The sequence below is a fragment of the Cetorhinus maximus genome, chromosome 20 (genome assembly GCF_964194155.1).
Source record: "Cetorhinus maximus chromosome 20, sCetMax3.hap1.1, whole genome shotgun sequence".
In the NCBI taxonomy this organism is placed as follows: Eukaryota; Metazoa; Chordata; class Chondrichthyes; order Lamniformes; family Cetorhinidae; genus Cetorhinus; species Cetorhinus maximus.
This window is the reverse complement of record NC_135898.1, coordinates 82,446,212-82,466,326: the sequence shown is the minus strand read 5'-3', so window position 1 is coordinate 82,466,326 and position 20,115 is coordinate 82,446,212. Positions and strand designations below refer to the sequence as shown.

At 44.0% G+C, this 20,115-nt stretch overlaps 1 protein-coding gene across 3 annotated transcripts in view; it reads right to left on the bottom strand.

Annotated features, from left to right (window-relative positions):
• Window positions 1–20,115, bottom strand: part of fbxw4 (F-box and WD repeat domain containing 4) — a 313,511-nt gene that overhangs the window by 277,719 nt on the left and 15,677 nt on the right. For all 3 annotated transcript variants that reach the window (XM_078565011.1, XM_078565013.1, XM_078565012.1), the window contains exons 2-5: window positions 18,772–18,867; window positions 16,921–17,106; window positions 13,670–13,802; window positions 7,042–7,136 (exon numbers count right to left, since the gene is read on the bottom strand). In XM_078565011.1, the coding sequence (XP_078421137.1) occupies window positions 7,042–7,136; window positions 13,670–13,802; window positions 16,921–17,106; window positions 18,772–18,867 (510 nt within the window). The remainder of the gene's footprint in view (window positions 1–7,041; window positions 7,137–13,669; window positions 13,803–16,920; window positions 17,107–18,771; window positions 18,868–20,115) is intronic.

Genomic DNA, 20,115 nt, shown 5'->3' with positions numbered 1-20,115 from the left:
GCGAGAGGGGGTGGCGCCAGAGAGAGCGCGCCCGAAAGGGGGTGGCGCCAGAGAGAGAGCGAGTGTGCGCGAGAGGGGGTGGCACCAGAGAGCGCGCGCGTGAAAGGGGGTGGTGCCAGAGAGAAAGAGCGCGAGTGTGCGCGAGAGGGGGTGGCGCCAGAGAGCGCGAGAGGGGGTGGCACCAGAGAGAGAAAGTGTGAGAGTGTAAAGGGCTGGCCTGAGCAAGAGAGAGAGAGAAAGAGGGTGGTGTGAGCCAGCGAGAGAGAGAAAGGGGGTGGCGCGAGTGAGAAAGAGAGAGAGAGAGGGGGGGGAGGGAGAGGGAGGAAGAGATAGATGGAGAAAGAAGGTGGAGCAAGCGGAGAGAGATACAGGGAGAAAGAGGGTAGCACAAGCGAGAGAAAGGGGGTGGCACGAGTGAGAGAGAAAGGGGGTGGAGCGAGCGGAGAGAGAGAAAGAAAGTGGGTGGGGTGAGCAAGAGAGAGAAAGCGAGAAAGGGGATGGCATGAAAGAGAGAGAGAGCGAGCATGAGCGAGTGAGTGATTGTAGGGAGAATGCAGCAGCGGCCCGCCAGACCGAGTGACGGCGATGCAGGAGGGCGGGCCGAGGGACGGCGATGCAGGAGGGCAGCAAAGCAGGGAGGGAGAGAGAGAGAGAGAGAGATTTAGAGAGAGATAGAGAGAGAGAGAGAGAGAGAGAGAGACACAGACACAGACAGACAGACAGGAAGATTGTTCAATACAGAGTAAAGCTCTCTATGCAGTATTCCGCCAAATACTCCCAGGACAGGCTTTTCTGCGAATCCAGCATTTTCATTGCCCCTCCCTAATTGCCCTTGCGAAATGTGGTGGTGAGCTGCCTTCTTGAGCCGCTGTAGTAGGGAGGGAGTTCTAGGATTTTGACCCAGCAACAATGAAGGAATGGTCATATAGTTCCAAGTCAGGGTTGTACATACTTACAAACATAGGAAATGCAAGCAAAAGTAGGCCATTCGACCCCTTGAGCCAGCTGCGCTATTCAATAAGATCATGCCTGATGTGTGTGTGTTTCGAATTCCACATTTCCATCTACACCGAATAACCTTAGGTTCTTGTTGGGCAAGGGAATCAATCTACTTCTGCCTTAAAAATATTCAATGACCCTGCTTCTACTGCCTTCTGAGGCAGAGTTCCTAAGTTGCACAACCCTCAGAGAAAAAATTTCTCATCTCTCTCCTAAAAGGGTGACCCCTAATTTTAAAACAGTGCCCCTAGTTCTGGACTCACCCAGAAGAGAGAACGTCCTTTCCCCATCCACTTCGTCAATATTGTTCAAGATCTTATATACCTCAATCAAGTCACCTCTCACTCTTCTAAAACTCCAGTGGAAACAAGCCCAGTCTGTCTAACGTTTCCTCCTATGACAACCCGCTCATTCCACGTATCAATTTAGTAAACCTCCTTTGAACCGCCTCCAATGTGTTTTCATCCCTCTTTAAATAAGGAGACCAAAACTGCATACAATATTCAATATGTGGTCTCACCAATGCCCTGTACAACTGAAGTATAACATCCTTACTTTATTATGAGAAGAATTGAACATAAAAGGTCAGCATTCCATTAGCCTTCTTAATTACTGGCTTACCTGCATGCTAACTTTTTGAGACTCATCCACTAGAACACCTAGATCCCTCTGCACCTCAGAGTTCTGCAGCCGTTCTCCGTTTAAAATAATACTCTGCGTTTTTATTCCTCCTGCCAAAGTGAACAACTTCACATTTCCCACATCATAGTCCAGTTGCCAGATTTTTACCCACTCACTCAATCTATCTATATCCGTCTGTCTGGTATGTGGCTTGGACAGGATGGTGCATGGTTTGGAGGGGAACCTGCAGGTGATGGCATTCCCATATATCTGCTGCCCTTCTCCTTCTTGGTGGTAGAGGTTGCAGTTTTGGAAGATGCTGTCGAAGAAGGGTGCCGGAGAAAGATGCAGATGCAGCACAGTTAGATTCAGAGTGAAGCTCCCCTTGCACTGTCCCCATCAAATACTCCCAGGACAGGTAGAGCACGGGTTAGATACAGAGCAAAATGACGTGTATTTAAATAGTTCTGCATCATTTCATTCGTGAGAATGAAACATTAGGACATTCTTGGGCTGCATGGCTGCATTGCATAATTTCTTTTCGAAATTTATTCTCGGGTTCCAACTCTGCTGCAGCTCGACTTGCTCAACGATGGACATCACCGGTTCAAGAGATGATGCTGACAAGAGAGGATGCATGCACCCAGGCGCACATGCATGCACACACACGCACGGGCACACACAGACACACACACCCCGACATAACATAACCCACATAACATTCAGGTTGAGGCTCAACTTCTCAGAGGACACTTTGGAGATAGTGGGTTATTGCTGATACGAGCCAGCAGTGCAGGTGGTCAGATCAGTGTGTCACGGGAGCCCAGATTTACAGCTGTTAAGCATGCCTGTTATCTTAGCACACAGATTCCGTTTGGGACACTCCTTAATAGGGCTGACCGAGTGTGTATATCATCCTTCTTTCACCCACTGTTCACCAGACAAGTAGAAAACATGTGTCCAAATTGCCAAGAAGTCAGTGAGGGCAAAGATTCTTCAATAAAACTATTCAGCTTTCACATACAGCTTACACTTATACACAGATAATAAAAAGTAAATCCAGCGTTTTTTCATAAATTTGTTGCTTCGAAGATGGCTGTACCTAAACTTTATCACAGAATGCTCTGTAATCCTCACATCATGCAGTCTGTGTATGCAAGTTCAGACTCCAATTTCTTTCCATCCTGACTTAGAACTATATTATCATTGCTCACTCAAAAGCCCTTACTAACATTGCTGTGGGAGTACCCACACCACACAGACTGCAGTGCTTTAAGAAGATGGCTCACCACCATCTTCTCAAGGGAAATTAGGGATTAAAAATAAATGCTGGCCTTGCCAGCGATGCTGACATCCCATCAATGAATGAAAAAAGATGCACCTCCTTCAATTTTTGGGCCAGTCAAGAGACTATTCTTTTTGTCTGATCCTGGACAACAGTATTAGCTTGACTTCCATGGCAGCAATGCTGTTCAGCTTCAAGCCCTCAGACACCTTAATTATCTTAATATTTTGTCCCTCTTCTCCCCACGGTACATACTCGAGATGGGGTATGCCCATAACTCATGGCAACCCTCAGCCATACATTTTGCGCTGCTACCCACTTCAACCATAATGTTCTTCACTGCTCCGCATGAACTGTACTCTGTACAAAAATACAGCCGTGCACAAACCCAGGCACATACACGTTAAGGGAAGGTGGTGGCGCAGTGGTAATTTGGACTAGTAATTCAGAGACCAGGGTAATACTCTGGGGACCCGGGTTCGAATCCCACCGCCGGGTCAAAATCCTGGAACTCCCTTCCTAACAGCACTGTGGGTGTACCTACACCACATGGACTGCAGCAGTTCAAGAAGGCAGCTCACCACCACCTTCTCAAGGGCAACTAGGGCTGGGCAATAAACGCTGGCCCAGCCAGCGAAGCCCACATCCGTGAATGAATTTTTTAAAAATTGTTGAATTCCAATAAAAATCTGGAATAAAAAGTCTAATAATGACCATGAAACTATTGTCAATTGTCGTAAAAACCCACCTGGTTCAATAATGTCCTTCAGGGAAGGAAACCTGCTGTCCTTACCTGGTCTGACCTATATGTGACAGTAATGTTTTTGACACTTAAATGCCCCCTGAAATTGCCTAGCAAGCAACTCAGTTGTATCAAACCGCTACAAAGTCTATAAGGAATGAAAACAGACGGATCACTCGGCATCAACTTAGGCACTGAAACAACAATGGCAAACTCAGCCCTGTCGGCCCTGCAAAGTCCTCCTTACTAACATCTAGGGGCTGGTGCCAAAATTGGCAGAGTTGTCTCACAGACCAGTCAAGCAACAACCTGACACAGTCGTACTTTACAGCTGATCTCCCAGACACCACCATCACCAGCACTGAGTCAGTCCTGTCAGTGGCACAGTGGTATACAGTTGGGAGGGTGTTGTCCTGGGAGTCCTCAACATCGACTCTGGGCCCCATGAGGTCGCATCGCATCAGGTCAAACCTGGGCAAGGAAACCTCCTGCTGATTACCACGTACTGCAGCTGAAGATTCAATACTACTCCATGTTGATCACCAATTGGAAGAAGCACTGAGGGTGGCAATGGGACAGAATGCACTCTGTGTGGGGGACTTCAATGTGGCTCGGTTACTGTTACTGACCGAGCCCTAAAGGGCACAGCCGCTAGACTGGGTCTGTGGCAGGTGGTGGGGGAACCAGCAAGAGGGAAAAACATACTTGACCTCATCCTCACCAATCTGCCTGCAGCAGATGCCTCTGTCCATGACAGCATCTGTAGGAGTGACCACCACACAGTCCTTGTGGAGATGAAGTCCCATCCTCACATTGAGGATACCCGCCATTGTGACGTGTGGCACTATCACCGTACTAAATGGGATAGATTGCGAACAGATGTAGCAACTCAAGATTGGGCAACCAAGAGGCGCTATGGGCCATCAGCAGCAGCAGAATTGTACTCAACCACAATCTGTAACTTCATGACTTGGTATATCCCTGAGTCTACCATTACCAAAAAGCCAGAAGTGCCAAGTGGATGATCCATCTTGGTCTCCTCCGGAGGTCCCCAGCATCACAGATGCCAGTCTTTAGCCAATTCGACTCACTCCATGTGATATCAAGAAATGGCTGAAGGCACTGGATGCTGCAAAGGCCATGGGCCCTGACAAGATTCCAGCAATAGTACTGAAGACTTGTGCTCCAGGACTTGCCACACCCCTAGCCAAGCTGCTCCAGTAGTTACAACACTGGCATCTACCCGGCAATGTGGAAAATTGCCCAGATATGTCCTGTACACAAAAAGGACAAATCCAACCCAGCTCAGTCTACCCTCGATCATTAGTATAGTGATGGAAGGGGTCATCAACAGTACTATTAGTGGCACTTGCTTAGAAATAACCTGCTCACTGACGCTCAGTTTGGGTTCCACCAGGATCACTCAGCTCTCGACCTCAATACAGCCTTAGTTCAAACATGGACAAAGAGTTAAACTCCAGAGGTGAGGTGAGAGTGACTGCCCTTGACATCAAGGCTGCATTTGACCGAGTGTGGCATCAAGGAGCCCTAGCAAAGCTGGAGTCAATGGGAATCAGGGGGAAAAACTCTGCTGGTTGGAGTCATATCTAGCACAAAGGAAGAAGGTTGTGGTTGTTGGAGGTCAATTATCTCAGTTCCAGGACATCATTGCAGGAGTTCATCAGGGTAGTGTCCTCAGCCCAACCATCTTCAGCTGCTTCACCTTCCTTCCATCATAAGATCAGAAATGGGGATGTTCACTGATGATTGCACAATGTTCAGCACCATTTGCGACTCCTCAGATACTGAAGCAGTTCATGACCAAATGCAGCAAGACCTGGACAATAGCTAGGCTTGGACTGACAAGTGGCAAGTAACATTCACGCCACACAAATACCAGGCAATGACCACCTCCAACAAGAGAGAATCCAACCATCGCCCTTTGACATTCAATGGCATTATCACCACTGAATCCCACCTTATCAACATCCTGGGGTTACCACTGAGTAGAAACTGAACTGGACTAGCCATATAAATACTGTGGTTACAAGAGCAGGTCAAAGGCTAGGAATCCTACAGTGACTAAGTGACCTCCTGACTGCCCAGAGCCTGCCCAGCATGTACAAGGCACAAGTCAAAAGTGTGATGGGATACTCTCCACTTGCCTGGATGAATGCAGCACCAACAGCACTCAAGAAATTTGACACCATCCAGGAAAAAGCAGCCGGCCTAAAAGAGTGGTGGAAGCAATTTCAATAGTAACTTCCAAAGGAAATTGGATATGTACTTAAAAAGGAAATATTTACATTGCTATGAGGAAAGAGTGGGACTAATTGGACAGATCTTTCAAAGAGCTAGCAGAGGCACAAGGGGCCAAAAGATACAATGGATCTGGCTTCCTCACACTGTCAGGCTCAGTAACTCTCTCACCCTTGTTACAGTTTCTCCACTGAAATTTGTACAGAATAAATCATTTAAAAGAAATGAGAAAGGGAAAGGAAATTTAGGTGACAAATTTATTTTCAGTGGTGGTGGTGAGCAGCAAGATAAGAACCAGTCGATCTGTTGTATGTCAAATGGAGAATGAGGACCAAACAGTCTTCAGGTGAAGCAAGGTCAAAGGGCAGGGGGAATGTTCGGAGCAGAGCACACAGACACAATCTTGTTTCCATTTCAAGTCATATATCCTATTTTACATATTGCACTATAAATTCCTGGGTCCACATATATAATGGAAATTACCTATTAACACATTGTAATTACACCCTCACTCCTTTCCAAATTATTTTTTAACAGCACTACTGAGCAGAAAGCTGACTCAATGGTACTGCGATGCTTAGAAAGTTAGAAGTGCTGCACATTCTCAGATGCATAAGGCAAATTTCCGCTTACAGAGTCACAACTCTGGGCAAGAATATCAAGTCCAACTCTTGGAAGAAGCTAAATATCAGTTAAAACTTTAATGAAGGTATTTAAATTATGAAATGTGCTATTTTTGAATTTTATTTACACTATTACTTAGGGCATTAGAAATTTCAATTACTAAGGAAAAAAGTGACTGTTTTTCAGACAGCATCTTCAGCAATTTGTGGGTACCTGACAGCCAGTCTGTGGAAGTAGATTGATGCGTTTTCATGGACAATGTTTCTAATAAATATGGGAATAGACATTTAGAATGGGAGAAAGTTGGTGCCATAAAATTGTGACAAAAACCTAACAATAAGAAAATCAAGTTGTGCAGGCAGAAAACGCGCGCAGACATAAGATTTTTAATAAGACACAGCTATGTAAGTAAACATTCACACAATCTCTTTTTAACTTGCTCTGGAAAAGTACAACACAGAGCTACCACAAGAGAACTGAAGGAAAGTATAACAAGAAATTCCCACTTTACCTCAGCGTAGGGTTAATGGCGACCGACCAAACTCGATCATCTGTCCTTATTGTGTGTAAACATTCTCCCAGTTGATTTGAACACAGCGACCAAATCTGAATGAGTTGAAGAGATGTGTTATCTCTCACCATTTTTAAAGGTTTGGGCCAAATTTTAAAAAGGTTCCTTTCTCTGTGTCTAATTTTCATTATACCTGTCCAAAACGTGATGTGTTCTGTCATCAAACCACCTGATAACGCTAATTTTCAAGGATCCGTCATGCAGAACAGGCAATCAGGAGGCTACAGCCATGGAATCATACCCCAAGAGTCACTCCACTTCAAGACAATAGATTAAAAAAAACAGACACCATAAAACAACATGTCTGCACTGGAGTGCTGTGTTTGGTTTCAGAAGAGAGTTTGGTGACTGAGGGAGGAGGTGCTCCTTTCGTTTTCTACCTTTGCTCAAAGAAGAGTGGCAGCTTTAGTAAGTAGGAACTGGTGAGTAAATTAGAAAAGTGTGATATTTTAAAGTTCCTTTACTTGGATTTAACTGCGAAGTGCCAGGAATAAGGGACATTTAGGGCCATTATAATAAAGTAATATAAATAATCCAAAATAGAATAAAGTTAACATAAGGGAAGTTAACGTAAGGGAAGTAGAGTTAAGACATGGCAGGGCAGCTCAGACAAGTGGAATGTGTGTCCTATAATATGTGTGAAGTCATGGCGCTACCAGTGTCCTAGCTGACTACATGTGCAGGAAGTGCTGTCAGCTGCAGAAACTTGAGCAGCAGGTTTCAGAGCTCGGGCGGCAACTGGAGTCACTGTGGTGCATCCACGAGACTGAGAGCTATGTGGATAGCACGTTCAGAGAGGTGGTCACACCACAGCTTAAAGGGCCTGGAGACAGAAGGGGAATGGGGGACCACCAGGCAGTCCAAGAGAAGTAGGCAAGTAGTGCAGGAGTCCCCTGGGGTTCCGCTCACAAATTGGTTTTCCGTTTTGGAAGTTAGAGAGCGCACTGGTTCCTCAGAGGAGTGCAGTCAGAGCCAAGTTTGTGGCACCGTGAAGGACTTGGTTGTAAAGGAGTGGAGGAAGAAGAGCAATAGTGATAGGGAATTCATTGATTAGGGGAACAGGCAGGCATTTCTGTGGCCATAAATGTGATTCCAGGATGGTATGTTGCCTCCCTGGTGCCAGGGTCAAGGATGTCACAGAGCAGCTACAAGACATTCCTCTTGGGGAGGGTGATCAGCCAGAGGTCATGGTCCACAGTGGGACGAATGACTTAGGTAGGAATGGGGACGTAGTCCTGCAATCAGATTTTAGGGAGTTATGTAGAAAATTAGCAGGCGGAACCTCTAATGTAGCAATCTCCGGATTAGTCCCAGTGCCACGTGCCAGTGAGTACAGAAGTAGGAGGATAAGGCAGGTGAATCCGTGGCTGGAAAGATGGTGCAGGAAGGAGGGCTTTAGATTCCTGGGACACTAGGACTGGCTCTGGGGGAAATGGCATCTGTACAAGCCAGACAGGTTGCACCTGAACAGAACTGGGACTGAGTTCCTTGCTTTGCTAGTGCTGTTGGGAGGGCTTTAAACTAACTCGGCAGGGGTGTGGGAACCAAGAAAAAATATTAGAGGGGAATACCAGGGTGCACAAAATACTGGGAGGGACAGATAGCACCAGTATAGAGAATAGTAAGTTAATAGGTAAAGTCGGGGTAAGGGAGAAAGAAACAAAATCTAAATCAGGATATGTGCGTGTATGTGAATGCACGGTGTACAGTAAATAAGATTGGGGAGTTACAGGCGCAGATTGCTATGTGGAAATATGATGTTGTGGCGGTAACAAAGACCTGGCTCAAGGAAGGGCAGAACTGGGTGTTAAATATTCCTGCGTACAAGGTGTTCAGAAGAAATAGGAAAGAAAGGAAAGGAGGAGTGGCAGTATTGGTTAAGGAGAGCATTACAGTGCTGGAGAAAGAGGATGTCCCAGAGGGTTCAAAGACAGATCAATTTGGCTAGAGCTAAGGAACAAAAAGGGTGCAATTACATTGATCGATGTAGTCTATAGACCTCCAAATAGTGAGAAGGATGTAGAACAAATCTGCAGGGAAATTACAGAGAGATGCAGGCATTATAGAATAGGTATAATGGGGGACTTTAATTACCCGAATGTAGGCTGGGACAGTGGTAGTGTAAAGGGCGGAGAGGGGCAAAAGCTCCTAGATTGTATTCAGGAGAATTTTCTACAGCAGTATGTGTCCAATCCAACAAGAAAAGGTGCACGGTTGGACCTGGTTCTTGGTCTACTCGGCCTGCCTCATTTCCAAGTGTCAGTGGGGGAATATTTACGAGACAGTGATCATTGTATTGTACATTTTAGGATGATGATAGAAAAGGATGATAGGCAATCCAGAGTAAAAACAATTAACTGGACAAGAGCTGACTTCAATGGAGCAAGAACGGAGCTGGACCAGATAGACTGGAACGAAAGACTGGCAGGAAAAACTGTAGCTGAACAATGGGCTACCTTCAAAAAAATAATTGGTTCAGGCAGTGAAGGTATATTCCATCAAAAGGGAAAGATAGGACAAACAAATCCAGGGCTCCCTGAATGAAAAAGGAGATTGAAATTAAGATAAAGAAGAAAAAGTGCGCTTATGACAGGTGTCAGGGAGAAAATACAATTGAGAACCAAGAGGAATACAGAAGGTTCAGAGGGGAGGTGAAAAAGCATATTAGAGAAGCGAAGAGGGATTAAGAGAAAAGACTGGCAGCCAACATAAAGGGGGATCCCAAAGTCTTCTATAAGCATATAAATAGTAAAAGGGTGGTAAATGGAGGAGTAGAGCCGATTAGGGACTTAAAAGGAATTCACACATGGATGAAGGGGCTATGGCTGAGGTATTAAATGAATACTTTGCATCCATCTTTACCAAGGAGGTAGATGCTACCCAGGCTGTGGTGACAGACAAGGAAACTCTGTCACTAGAAGGGTCCAAAATTGATAAGGAGGAAGTGTTGAATAGACTGTCAGTACTTAAAGTTGACAAGGCACTGGGACCGGATGAGATGCATGCAAGGATATTGAAGGAAGTGAGAGTAGAAATTGCAGGGGCACTGGCCATAATCTCTCAGTCTTCCCTAGGCTCAGGGTTCAGGGGTGGTGCCAGAGGACTGGGGAATTGCAAACATTATGCCCTTGTTCAAAAAAGGTCATAAGGATAAGCCCAGTAATTACAGACCAGTCAATTTAACTTCAGCGCTGAGAAAGATTCTAGAAACAATTATTCAGGATAGAATTAGTAGTCACATGGAAAAATATGGGTTGATAAGGAAGAGCCAGCATGGATTTCTAAAGGGAAAATTCATGTTTAACTAACTTGCTGGAGATTTTTGAAGAGGTAACAGAAAAGGTCGATGAGGGTAATGCTGTTGATGTGGTGTACATGGACTTTGAAAAGGCATTTGATACGATGCCACACAACAGACTTGAGAGAAAAGTTATTGCTCATGGAATAAAAGGGGCAGTAGCAACGTGGATACAAAATTGGCTGAAAAATAGAAAGCAGAGAGTAATGGTCAATGGATATTTTTCAGGCTGGAGGAAGGTTTGTAGTGGAGTTCCCCAGGGGTCGGTATTGGGACCCTTGCTTTTCCTGATATATATTAATGATCTAGATCTTGGTGTGCAGGGGACAATTTCAAAGTCTGCGGATGATACAAAGCTTGGGAGTGTCATGAACTGCGAGGACGACGGTGTGGAACTTCAAGAGGACATAGATTAGTTGGTGGAGTGGGCACATAGGTGGCAGATGAACTTCAATGCGGAGAAGTGTGAGGAAGAACATGGACAGACAACATAAAATAAAGGGTGAAATTTTGAAGGGGGTGCAAGAGCAGAAAGACTTTGATGCATAAGTGCATAGATCATTGAAGGTGGCAGGACAGGTGAAGAGAGCAGTTAATAAAGCATATAGTATACTGGGCTTTATTAATAGGGGCATAGAGTACAAGAGCATGTAGGTTATGGTGAATTTATATAAGACACTCGTTAGACCTCAGCTGAAATATTGTGTACAATTCTAGGCACCATATTATAGGAAGGATGTGAACACAATGGAGAGGGTGTAGATGGAATTTACAAGAATGGTTCCAGGGATGAGAAACTTCAGCTATGAGGATAGATTGGAGAGGCTGGGACTGTTCTCCTTGGAGAGAAGAAGGCTGAGAGGAGATTTGATAGAGATGTTCAAAATCATGAGGGACCTGGATAGGATAGATAGGGAGAAGCTGTTCCCACTCATAAAAGGATCAAGAACGAGAGTGCACAAATTTAAAGTGATTTGGTTCGGGTCTGGAATGCACTGCCTGGAAGCATGGCGGAGGAAGGTTCAATCGAGGCATTCAAGAGGACATTAGATGATTATTTGAAAAGAAACAATGTGCAAGGTACGGGGAAAAGGCAGGAGGTCATAATGCTCACCTGGAGAGCCGGTACAAACATGATAGGCTGAATGGCCTCCTCCTGTGCCGTTAAGCTTCTGTGATATGTGCTTGCGTGTGACAGAGACAGAGTGCGCGTGCACAAGTGTGAGAAATAGCGAGTGAGAGCATGCAAGAGAAATGGAATGAGGGGAGAAGCCCAAGAGAGAGAAGAGAGAAAAATTGAAAGGAGGTAAAAAATCAAGGAAGAGAGCATGAGAATGCAAGACAAATGGAACATGGAAGAGAGAGGGAGCAGTTGAGAATGAATCTGCAGCTCATTTCCAAGTATATCTTTGCGTCCTTTATAATGTGGACCTTGTATGGTTCAGATAAAGAGAACACATTGTTTAACAAAAGGAGGGATTGGCGCAAAAATCCTAGGATAAATATGAGCCTAAACTGCTAATTTCTTCTTGCTCCAGTCTGCAAAGTGTTAAACTTTAATCTCCAGGTTTAGTAATGCCTGTGCTGTCACTGTATTGCTTTATTATCCTGAAGACTCAGACCCAAATCACTCTGTATCTGCACATTCTGGCAGCTTCGAGGTCAGCTTGTAGTCTGCTTTGTATCACAATTACATTTCTGGGTTATAGCAGTTAACAGAACCTTTAAAGAGCAGCTGGGACACTTGCTCATCCAAAAAAATACAAGTTTTATTTATCCCTTGAAGGTTCAGATATTACAGCAGTGATTTTTACAGATGAGGGAGGTCCCAAGTTCTATGCCTGGTCTGTAATGAGTTTGCTGATCTCTACTGGAGTTGCAGTAGGGGGTGCCATGATTCGCTTCAATATTTCTATGTTAGGGAAGCAAATACATAGTTAGACAAGTTCGTTGATTACAAGTAAAAATAGGTCAAGCAGCATCTGTAGAGAGAGAGAAGCACAGTTAACATTTCAGACCAGTGAGAATCCAGTACTGATGAAAGGTCACTGACATGTGACACTAACTCTCTTTCTCTCTCCACCAAAGCTGCCTCACCTGCTGAGCATTTCTAGCGTTTTCTGCTTTTATTTCTACTATTGTTTAAGGCTGATTGCAAAAGTGGATGTGTGTTTTTCCTGCATATTATGACCCAGAACCTGACTCAGCAGGTCAACTGTCCCCTTTAGCTGGGGAGGGTTAGTTTCTCTGTTGCTATGGATTTTCAGGAGTTCAAAATATCAGCAAAATTCATTTGCACTGGTTATAATGCAGTTTCTAAACAAAGCGATACAAAATGTATACACAGGTATCTTATGAAGAGGGAGGGTAGATTTTTTTAGGTGGTACAACAGTTTGACATGTGAGATTGATGGGGTGGGTGGTCATTGGATAGCCATCAAGAGCTATTACCCTGGCTAATCTTTTAGTGCCCCTCTCTTTTGTCCAGGGGCATTAAGACTAATGCACTCCCCAAGTGACTCAACACAGGCCTTTCTGCTCAGACATGGGGTTTAAAAAATTACCATTAAATTGAAGTTGAAAAAAAATCATTGCAACTAGGTTGAGAGACTGGAAAGCTGGGATTGTTCTCCCTAGAGTACAGAAGGCTAAGGAAGATTTAATAGAGGTGCTCAAAATTATGAAAGATTTTGGTGGGGGAAAGATAAGAAACTGTGTCCACTGGCAGGAGGATCAATAACCAAAGCACACAGATTTATGATATTTAGCAAGTTTTATGATATGGAATGTGCTGCCTGAAAGGTTGGTGGAAGCAGATTCAATAGCAACTTTCAAAAGAGAATTACTTATATACTTAAAAAGGAAATATTTTCAGGGCTATGGGGAAAGAGCAGGGAGTGAAAGTAATTGGATAGCTCTACCAAAAAGCTGAAACAGATGCATAGGCTGAATGGCCTCATTCTACACCATATGATTCTATGATGAATTAAACCTGACAACCTCATCTCTCCTCACCAACCCTGTCTTATGCCCACCCGGTGATTCACCCCTGGCTATGTGTAATCTACAACTCTCTGCTGATCTTACACGATCCCAAAAAGCTAAAGGTGAAAACAAGAAAATACATTGTTGGCATACCAAGGCTTCATCTTCCCTTTGAGGAGAGTTAAAAATACTCCTTCTCTTAGAGATAGTGCAAATTCCACTCCCGATAGGGACTAGATTAACAGTCAGGCTGGGCTTAACACCAGGCTGCTTCTCCACACCTACCCGTGCTGTCTTGTCTCTCGAGCCGCTAACGATGACATGTCCTCGGCTGTCGATGCAGTTGACCTCTTGATCATGTGCTGAGTAGGCTGCATAAAACGAATTGCAAGTGTTGCAGACAATGATCTTCCCGTCCCTGTCAAGCAGACGGGTCCCATTAGTTTCAAATATACTCACAGCACTGTACATCAATTTTGTCACTATGTTTACTGTATAAGCTCACATATTAAGGTAACCCACATTTAATACAATTCAATGTCCAGCCAGAAGAAAACAACAAAAATTCTAAAAGATGCAGTGCATCATGAACAAACACTTGTGAATCACTACAGTTCACCAGAGGAAGGGAAATTTTACTTTAATACACACTGTTCCATGCATTGCCACTTCTGCGCTCAGGTAACAAGAAGAATGGGACTTGAGGGACGGGCGAGCAGGAATCAGGGGCGAGCAGGGGGGCAGATAGAGAAAGCAGAGGGAAAATGACTAGAGTGGGTGAGCAGGGGGCAGGGGGCCCAAGAAGGGCAAGCAGAGGGCAGGTTGCCAGATAAAGCAAGCAGGCGCTGGAGGGGCTAGAGAGGAATGAGCACAGGGCCAGAGGGGTGAGCATGGGGCAGAGGGCCAGGGTGGAATGAGCTGGGGGCCAAAGATGGGTGAGCAGGGGGCAGGGGACCAGGTTTCACTTGGCTGAAATCAGCTAGAAGAAAATTCGTATTTTATTTTTCACTGGATAAACATTTGAAAGAAAAAAAAAACTGGAATTTAATCAGCTACGTAATTTTGAATTAAATTCAATACTTTCATGATGAAAACACACCACATGTACTGTACCAGGCAGGCATAAATTAACACATGCATTTACATGGTGACTTTAATGTAGGAGGGAAATCCCAAGGGGCTTCAAAGAGGCATAAGGAAAGAAAATTAACTTTGAGCTAATGTGGGAGATATTAGGAGGGAGGTAACCAAAGGTTGGTTGAAGATGTGGGTTTTAAGAAGGATCTTAAAGAAGGAGAGGAAGATGGGTAGGTTTAGGGATGGAATACTAAAGCAGCGGCTGAGGGAAGTGAGGACACAGCCACTAATGGTGGGGTAAAGGAGAAGACGTGGGATGCCTAAGAGGCCACAATGAGTAGAAGTGGGTGGTGAGTAGGGGGCTGGGTGTAGAGATGAGTTATAGTGCTGGAGATTACAGAGATAGGGAGGTAATGATGAGATTAAAATACAAGGCGAGCAGCAGAAGCAACTGGCACACAGAACTTGATGCAGTATAGTATTGGGCAGCAGAGTTTTGTATGAGTTGAAGTTTACAAATGGGAGAATGGGATGGTCAACCAGAATAACACTAGAGAGTTGAGTCTGGAGGTAACAAAGGCATGCATGAGGGTTTCATGGTCGAACAGGTAAGATTAGAACCAAGTTCGGGTAGTTGAACAATGGAGAAGAGATATTCAAGGAGGAAGATGTAGTTATCCTTGAAGGCTACAGAGAGATCAAGGAAGAGAAAACGAACCACGTTCACAGTCAAAGAAGATTGATCTTTTACCAAGTGTGTACTTGAGCAAAAGGTGACACAAACATCACACTCTACTGGATAGGAGTGAATCATTCCCCCTCACCAGTTCCATACTGTACAGTACTGGAATTGATACAGATACGTATGGACCATACAGTACCAGATAGGAATGAATCATTCCTTTTACCTGCTGTGTACTGTACATGCACAGGAGCCAACACAGCTATACATGGGCCGTACAGTCCCAGAAGTGATTGAATCATTCCTTTTAACCATTGTGTACTGTACATGTACAGAAGCTGACATTGAGACACAACAACAATTTGTACTTATATAACATAATAATGCGTTAGCATAATAAAACACCCCAAGGTGCCTCACGGGAGCATGACAGGGCAAAAATTGACACCAGAACTCATAAGGCAATATTGTCAAAAGCTTGGTCAAAAAGTTAGGTTTTAAGGCGCATCTTAAAATGAGAGAGGGGTAGGGAGTTCAGGAAGAAAACTTCAGAGCATAGGTCCAGACAGCTAAAGACATGGGCACCAATAGCGGGAATGCTCAAGAGGCCAGAATTAGAGGAGTGTAGACATCTCAGAGGGTTGTGGGCCTGGAGGAAGTTATAGAGATAGGGACTGTCAAGGGTCTGGAGGGGTCAGTGTCATATCCCCCACTGCCTTCTTATTTCAAATCACTAGCAAAGCACAGACCATGAATGGTTGCCATCAATGTACGTATGAATGCTGGTGGTGTGTTTTTGGATGGTGTCGCCAAGGGGTAGAGTGTAAATGAGACAAACAGACTTGTACAGTACCAGAAGGGAGTGAATCATTTCCTTTTGCACAATGTGTATTGTACATATACAGGAACTGATACTGAGGCACCTGTGAGTATTAACACAGAAATTAACATAGAAGTTCACTTTCACTGAGTGTAGCTGTTGGGCACTAGAGCCATGCAGTACCAGAATAAAATAAAATAGTTCTTTTTACCCAATTCACACTGTGGAAATACAGTAACTAACAATGAGATGCAAATAAGCCTTATACTACCGGGTGACAATGGAGTACTGCATGCAGTTCTGGTCTATATTATCAAAAGGATATACAGGCACTGGAGAGGATGCTGAATAAATTTACAAGGATGATACCAGAAATGTCTCGGTATACTTATCAGGAAAGGATTATCAGGCTGGGTCTCATTTCTCTTGAAAAGATAAAGCTGAGGGGTGAATTAAGGGAGATATTTAAAATTAGGAAAAGTTTTGATAGCGCTGAAACAGAGGATCTGTTTATTGAGGATCCTCTTGTGTGGAAGAGCATAAACGACAGGCCATCAATATAAAATAGCTATCAAGAAATCTAATACAGAATTCAAAAAATATTTCATTACCCAATGAGTGGTGAGAGCGTGGAATTTGTTACCACAGGGAGTGGCTGAAGGGAATATTGTTGATGCTTTTAAGGGAAGCTAGACAAGTATACCAAGGAGAAGGGAACAGAGGATTACGATGGTAGATTGTAATGAGAAGAGATGGGAGGAGGCGGGATTGGAGCATAAACAACAGCATGGATTGCTTGGGCTGAATCGCCTGTTTCTGTGCTGTAAATCCTATGTAGTGTAACCATTAAGCCCAATGAGCACTATACTTGTATAAGTTCTAATAGGAAACACCAAGACACCAAGTATATTAAACTGAACAGGAGTGAATCTTCACTCAGCAATTCAAACCACTTACCCACCACCACTGATGATGTGCGATTCACTGACAACAAATCGGCAGACATCGTCCTGATGGCCAGTGTAGACCGAGGTGGGCCGTCGCTGAAAACTGACACCGTTCTGCCTCAGTGGATATGCTCGGATATCAGCTGCTTGGGATAGGTAGAGCCACTGATCATCCAGTTGTAACCACGGCAATAAACTGAGGAGGAATCGAATGGCCAAATCAACTCAGTATAACTTTACTAAGGTATTGCTGAAAAGAGACATGTTGCCGATGCTTTTCATATTGCGCTCATCACGACAAACGCAAGAATGCCAAATTTCAAAAAATCAATACCCTGGAAAGGCAAAATATCTCAAAAATTTGAACAACAGGTTAAGCAAGCCATTTCACGCAGCTACTATGCAGTGGTGATGCAAGTACTATTTTCCACTAATTAGATGCTGCCATCAGTTTAAAAGGACATTCTGCCTTCCACACAACTGAGCAATGTCGTATATGAATTTTGATGCCATTGCGCTGCCAGGAACGTATTCCGTACATTCCAACGATTGGCTAAGTGAATCAAATAACACATTCCTCTGCCTATTCGTAACTGGCAGTGTACAGACTGTACTCAACCGGCCTGCGCTTACAAAACCCAAAACAAAATGCCTAATGTTAGATAGGAATTCCACAATTGGACAACACTTGCTGAACAATTCTGAGTGCGGTAACAGTTACATTAACAACCAATTTACGATAATCAGTCGAGCTCGTAACATGACTAGGAGTGACATACATTCATAAGCAGAAACCTATCCTATACAAACAAAAGGAATATGTCTTTTTCGAATCACCCGGAAACATGGGATCCTATAGTCCCTGTTGCTTTCTCCATGGCAATGCCCTGGCCAATCTGAGTCAACTTGCCAATCAATCAACAACCCTTTCCTCCTGTACTATAAATTGTTGTTATCCTTTGAGATTTGGCATTCTTGCATTTGTCCTGATGAGTGCAAGACGGAAAACTTCGACAACATGACTCACTTTTCAGCATTGTTGAAGTTCTGTGCTACCAAGTAACTGTTTACTAGTGTAAACAAAGGCAACAAAACTAGGTACCTTATCTCCCGAGTCTTACCATGGAATCCTTTTGTTAAGCTGGGGGAGAAAATGCCTCCTGTTTCACCAACAAGTCAATCTACACAACAACGGTGACGGTGCTCCATAATATAATAAATTATATAAACAAATATTATATTAGTTATCAGGAACTCAAATGTAGCTTTCAGCTAAAACAGCAGTATAGAAACGCTAGTAAATTGGAATATCACCTTTCACACCCAAAGACGCTTGTTGTACCTGCCCTGAGAATGTGTAATGGGATCGTGTGGAGGGAGCTTTACACTGTATCTAACCCAGTGCTGTACCTGTCCTGGCAGTGTTTGATGCGACAGTATAGAGGGAACTTTACTCTGTATCTAATTGCATGCTGTACCTGCCCTGAAAGCATTTGATGGGGACAGTGTAGAGGGAGCTTTACCCTGTATTTAACCCTGTATATTATCTGTCCTGGGAGTGTTCGATGGGAACAGTATGAAGGCAGCTATACTCTGTAACTAACCTGTGCATTATCTATCCTGGGAAGTGTTTGATGGGACAGTGTAGAGGGAGCTTTACTCTGTTTCTAATCCATGTTGTATTTGCCGTGTATGCATTATATAGGGCCATGCAGAGGGAGCTTTGCTATGTTGACTTTTGATGAATGACTGCTCGAGTGTCATATGCAAAAGATCACCAATGCCTATGATATCGAGGTTCAGTTTGCATTATCATATTGAGAAGCATTAAGAGAACAAAGATAAAATGAAACCCACATACTTGTACTTCCACCTCAGCAAAATCTCTTGGTGACACCTCCCACGCTTCCAGTTCTGAGAGAACTTTACCCGCTCTTTCAGAGCGATTTGGGGAAACCTGTAATGGTCAAGCACAGAAAAGAGTTTAACAAATTAAGCACTGATGTCAGAAACAGCAGACGCAAAATCAGTGTTGAGTGGCAACGCAAACTCAGCAGTCCATGTCACACTCTGCTCAATTCATTCTTTTACTGACTACAATGAATAAGAAAGCATCAAGCGAAGTCAAAAATGGCCCACTGGTTCTCTACCACACATTTTACATAACCACCCGAGGCAAGTTTCACCCCCAATCATCTCCCAATATCAGCATCATACAGTAAGCATGTACTATGGGTACAACAACTTGTAAGGTATATAGTGCCTTTAACATAATATAATGTCTCAAGGTGCTTCACAGATGCATTAACAAACAAAATTTGATACTAAGCCACATATGGAGATATTAGGACAGGCAACCTGAAGCTTGATTGGAGAGCTTTAAGTTGAGGCTTGAAGGAGGAAAGAGAGATACAGATACAGAGGGGTGTAGGGAGGGATTTCCAGACCTTCGGGTCCAGGCAGCTGACGGTACAACCGTCAGTTGTGGAGCAATTAAAAATCAGGGATGCTCAAGAGGCCAGATCTGGAGGAGCTTAGGTAGCTTGAAAAGTTGTAGGGTTAAAGGAGATTATAGAGATAGGGATGGGTGAGGTCATGGAAAGATTTGAAAACATGGATGAGAATTTTTAAATCGAGTCATTCCTTAACTGGGAGCCAGTTCACCGACATCACCAAGCACATGGGTGTTGGATGAGTGAGACTTGGTGCGAGTTAGGGCACGGAGAGCAGTTTCGGGTTACTTCAAGTTTATGGAGGGTAGATTGGGCGTGGGCTAGATGTATGTTGGAATATTCAAGTCTAGAGGTAACAAAGGTGCAGGCGACAGAATGGAATCACAGCAAATCTGAATAATTCCACAAGGGAAGAATGCCTAGAAATGCCAAGTCACAGGAAGGTGAAAAGTGGATTGGCTGGCAAAGATTTAGAGTTGGGATGCTGTAATTTGCCTCAGAATCGCTCAGTTCAAAACTGTGATGGAGAATAGAAAAGAAAGCCTTGTATTCCTACAGCATCTTTCACAATTTCAGGACATCCCAAAGAACTTTATAGCCAATAATAAAATGAAAATGCTGGAAATACTCAACAGGTCTAGCAATGCCTATGGAGGGAAAAACCGAGTTAATGTTTCAGGTTGATGACCTTTGACCTTTTGTCAGGTCATCAAACGTTAACTCTTGTTTCGCTCGCCACTGATGCTGCCAGA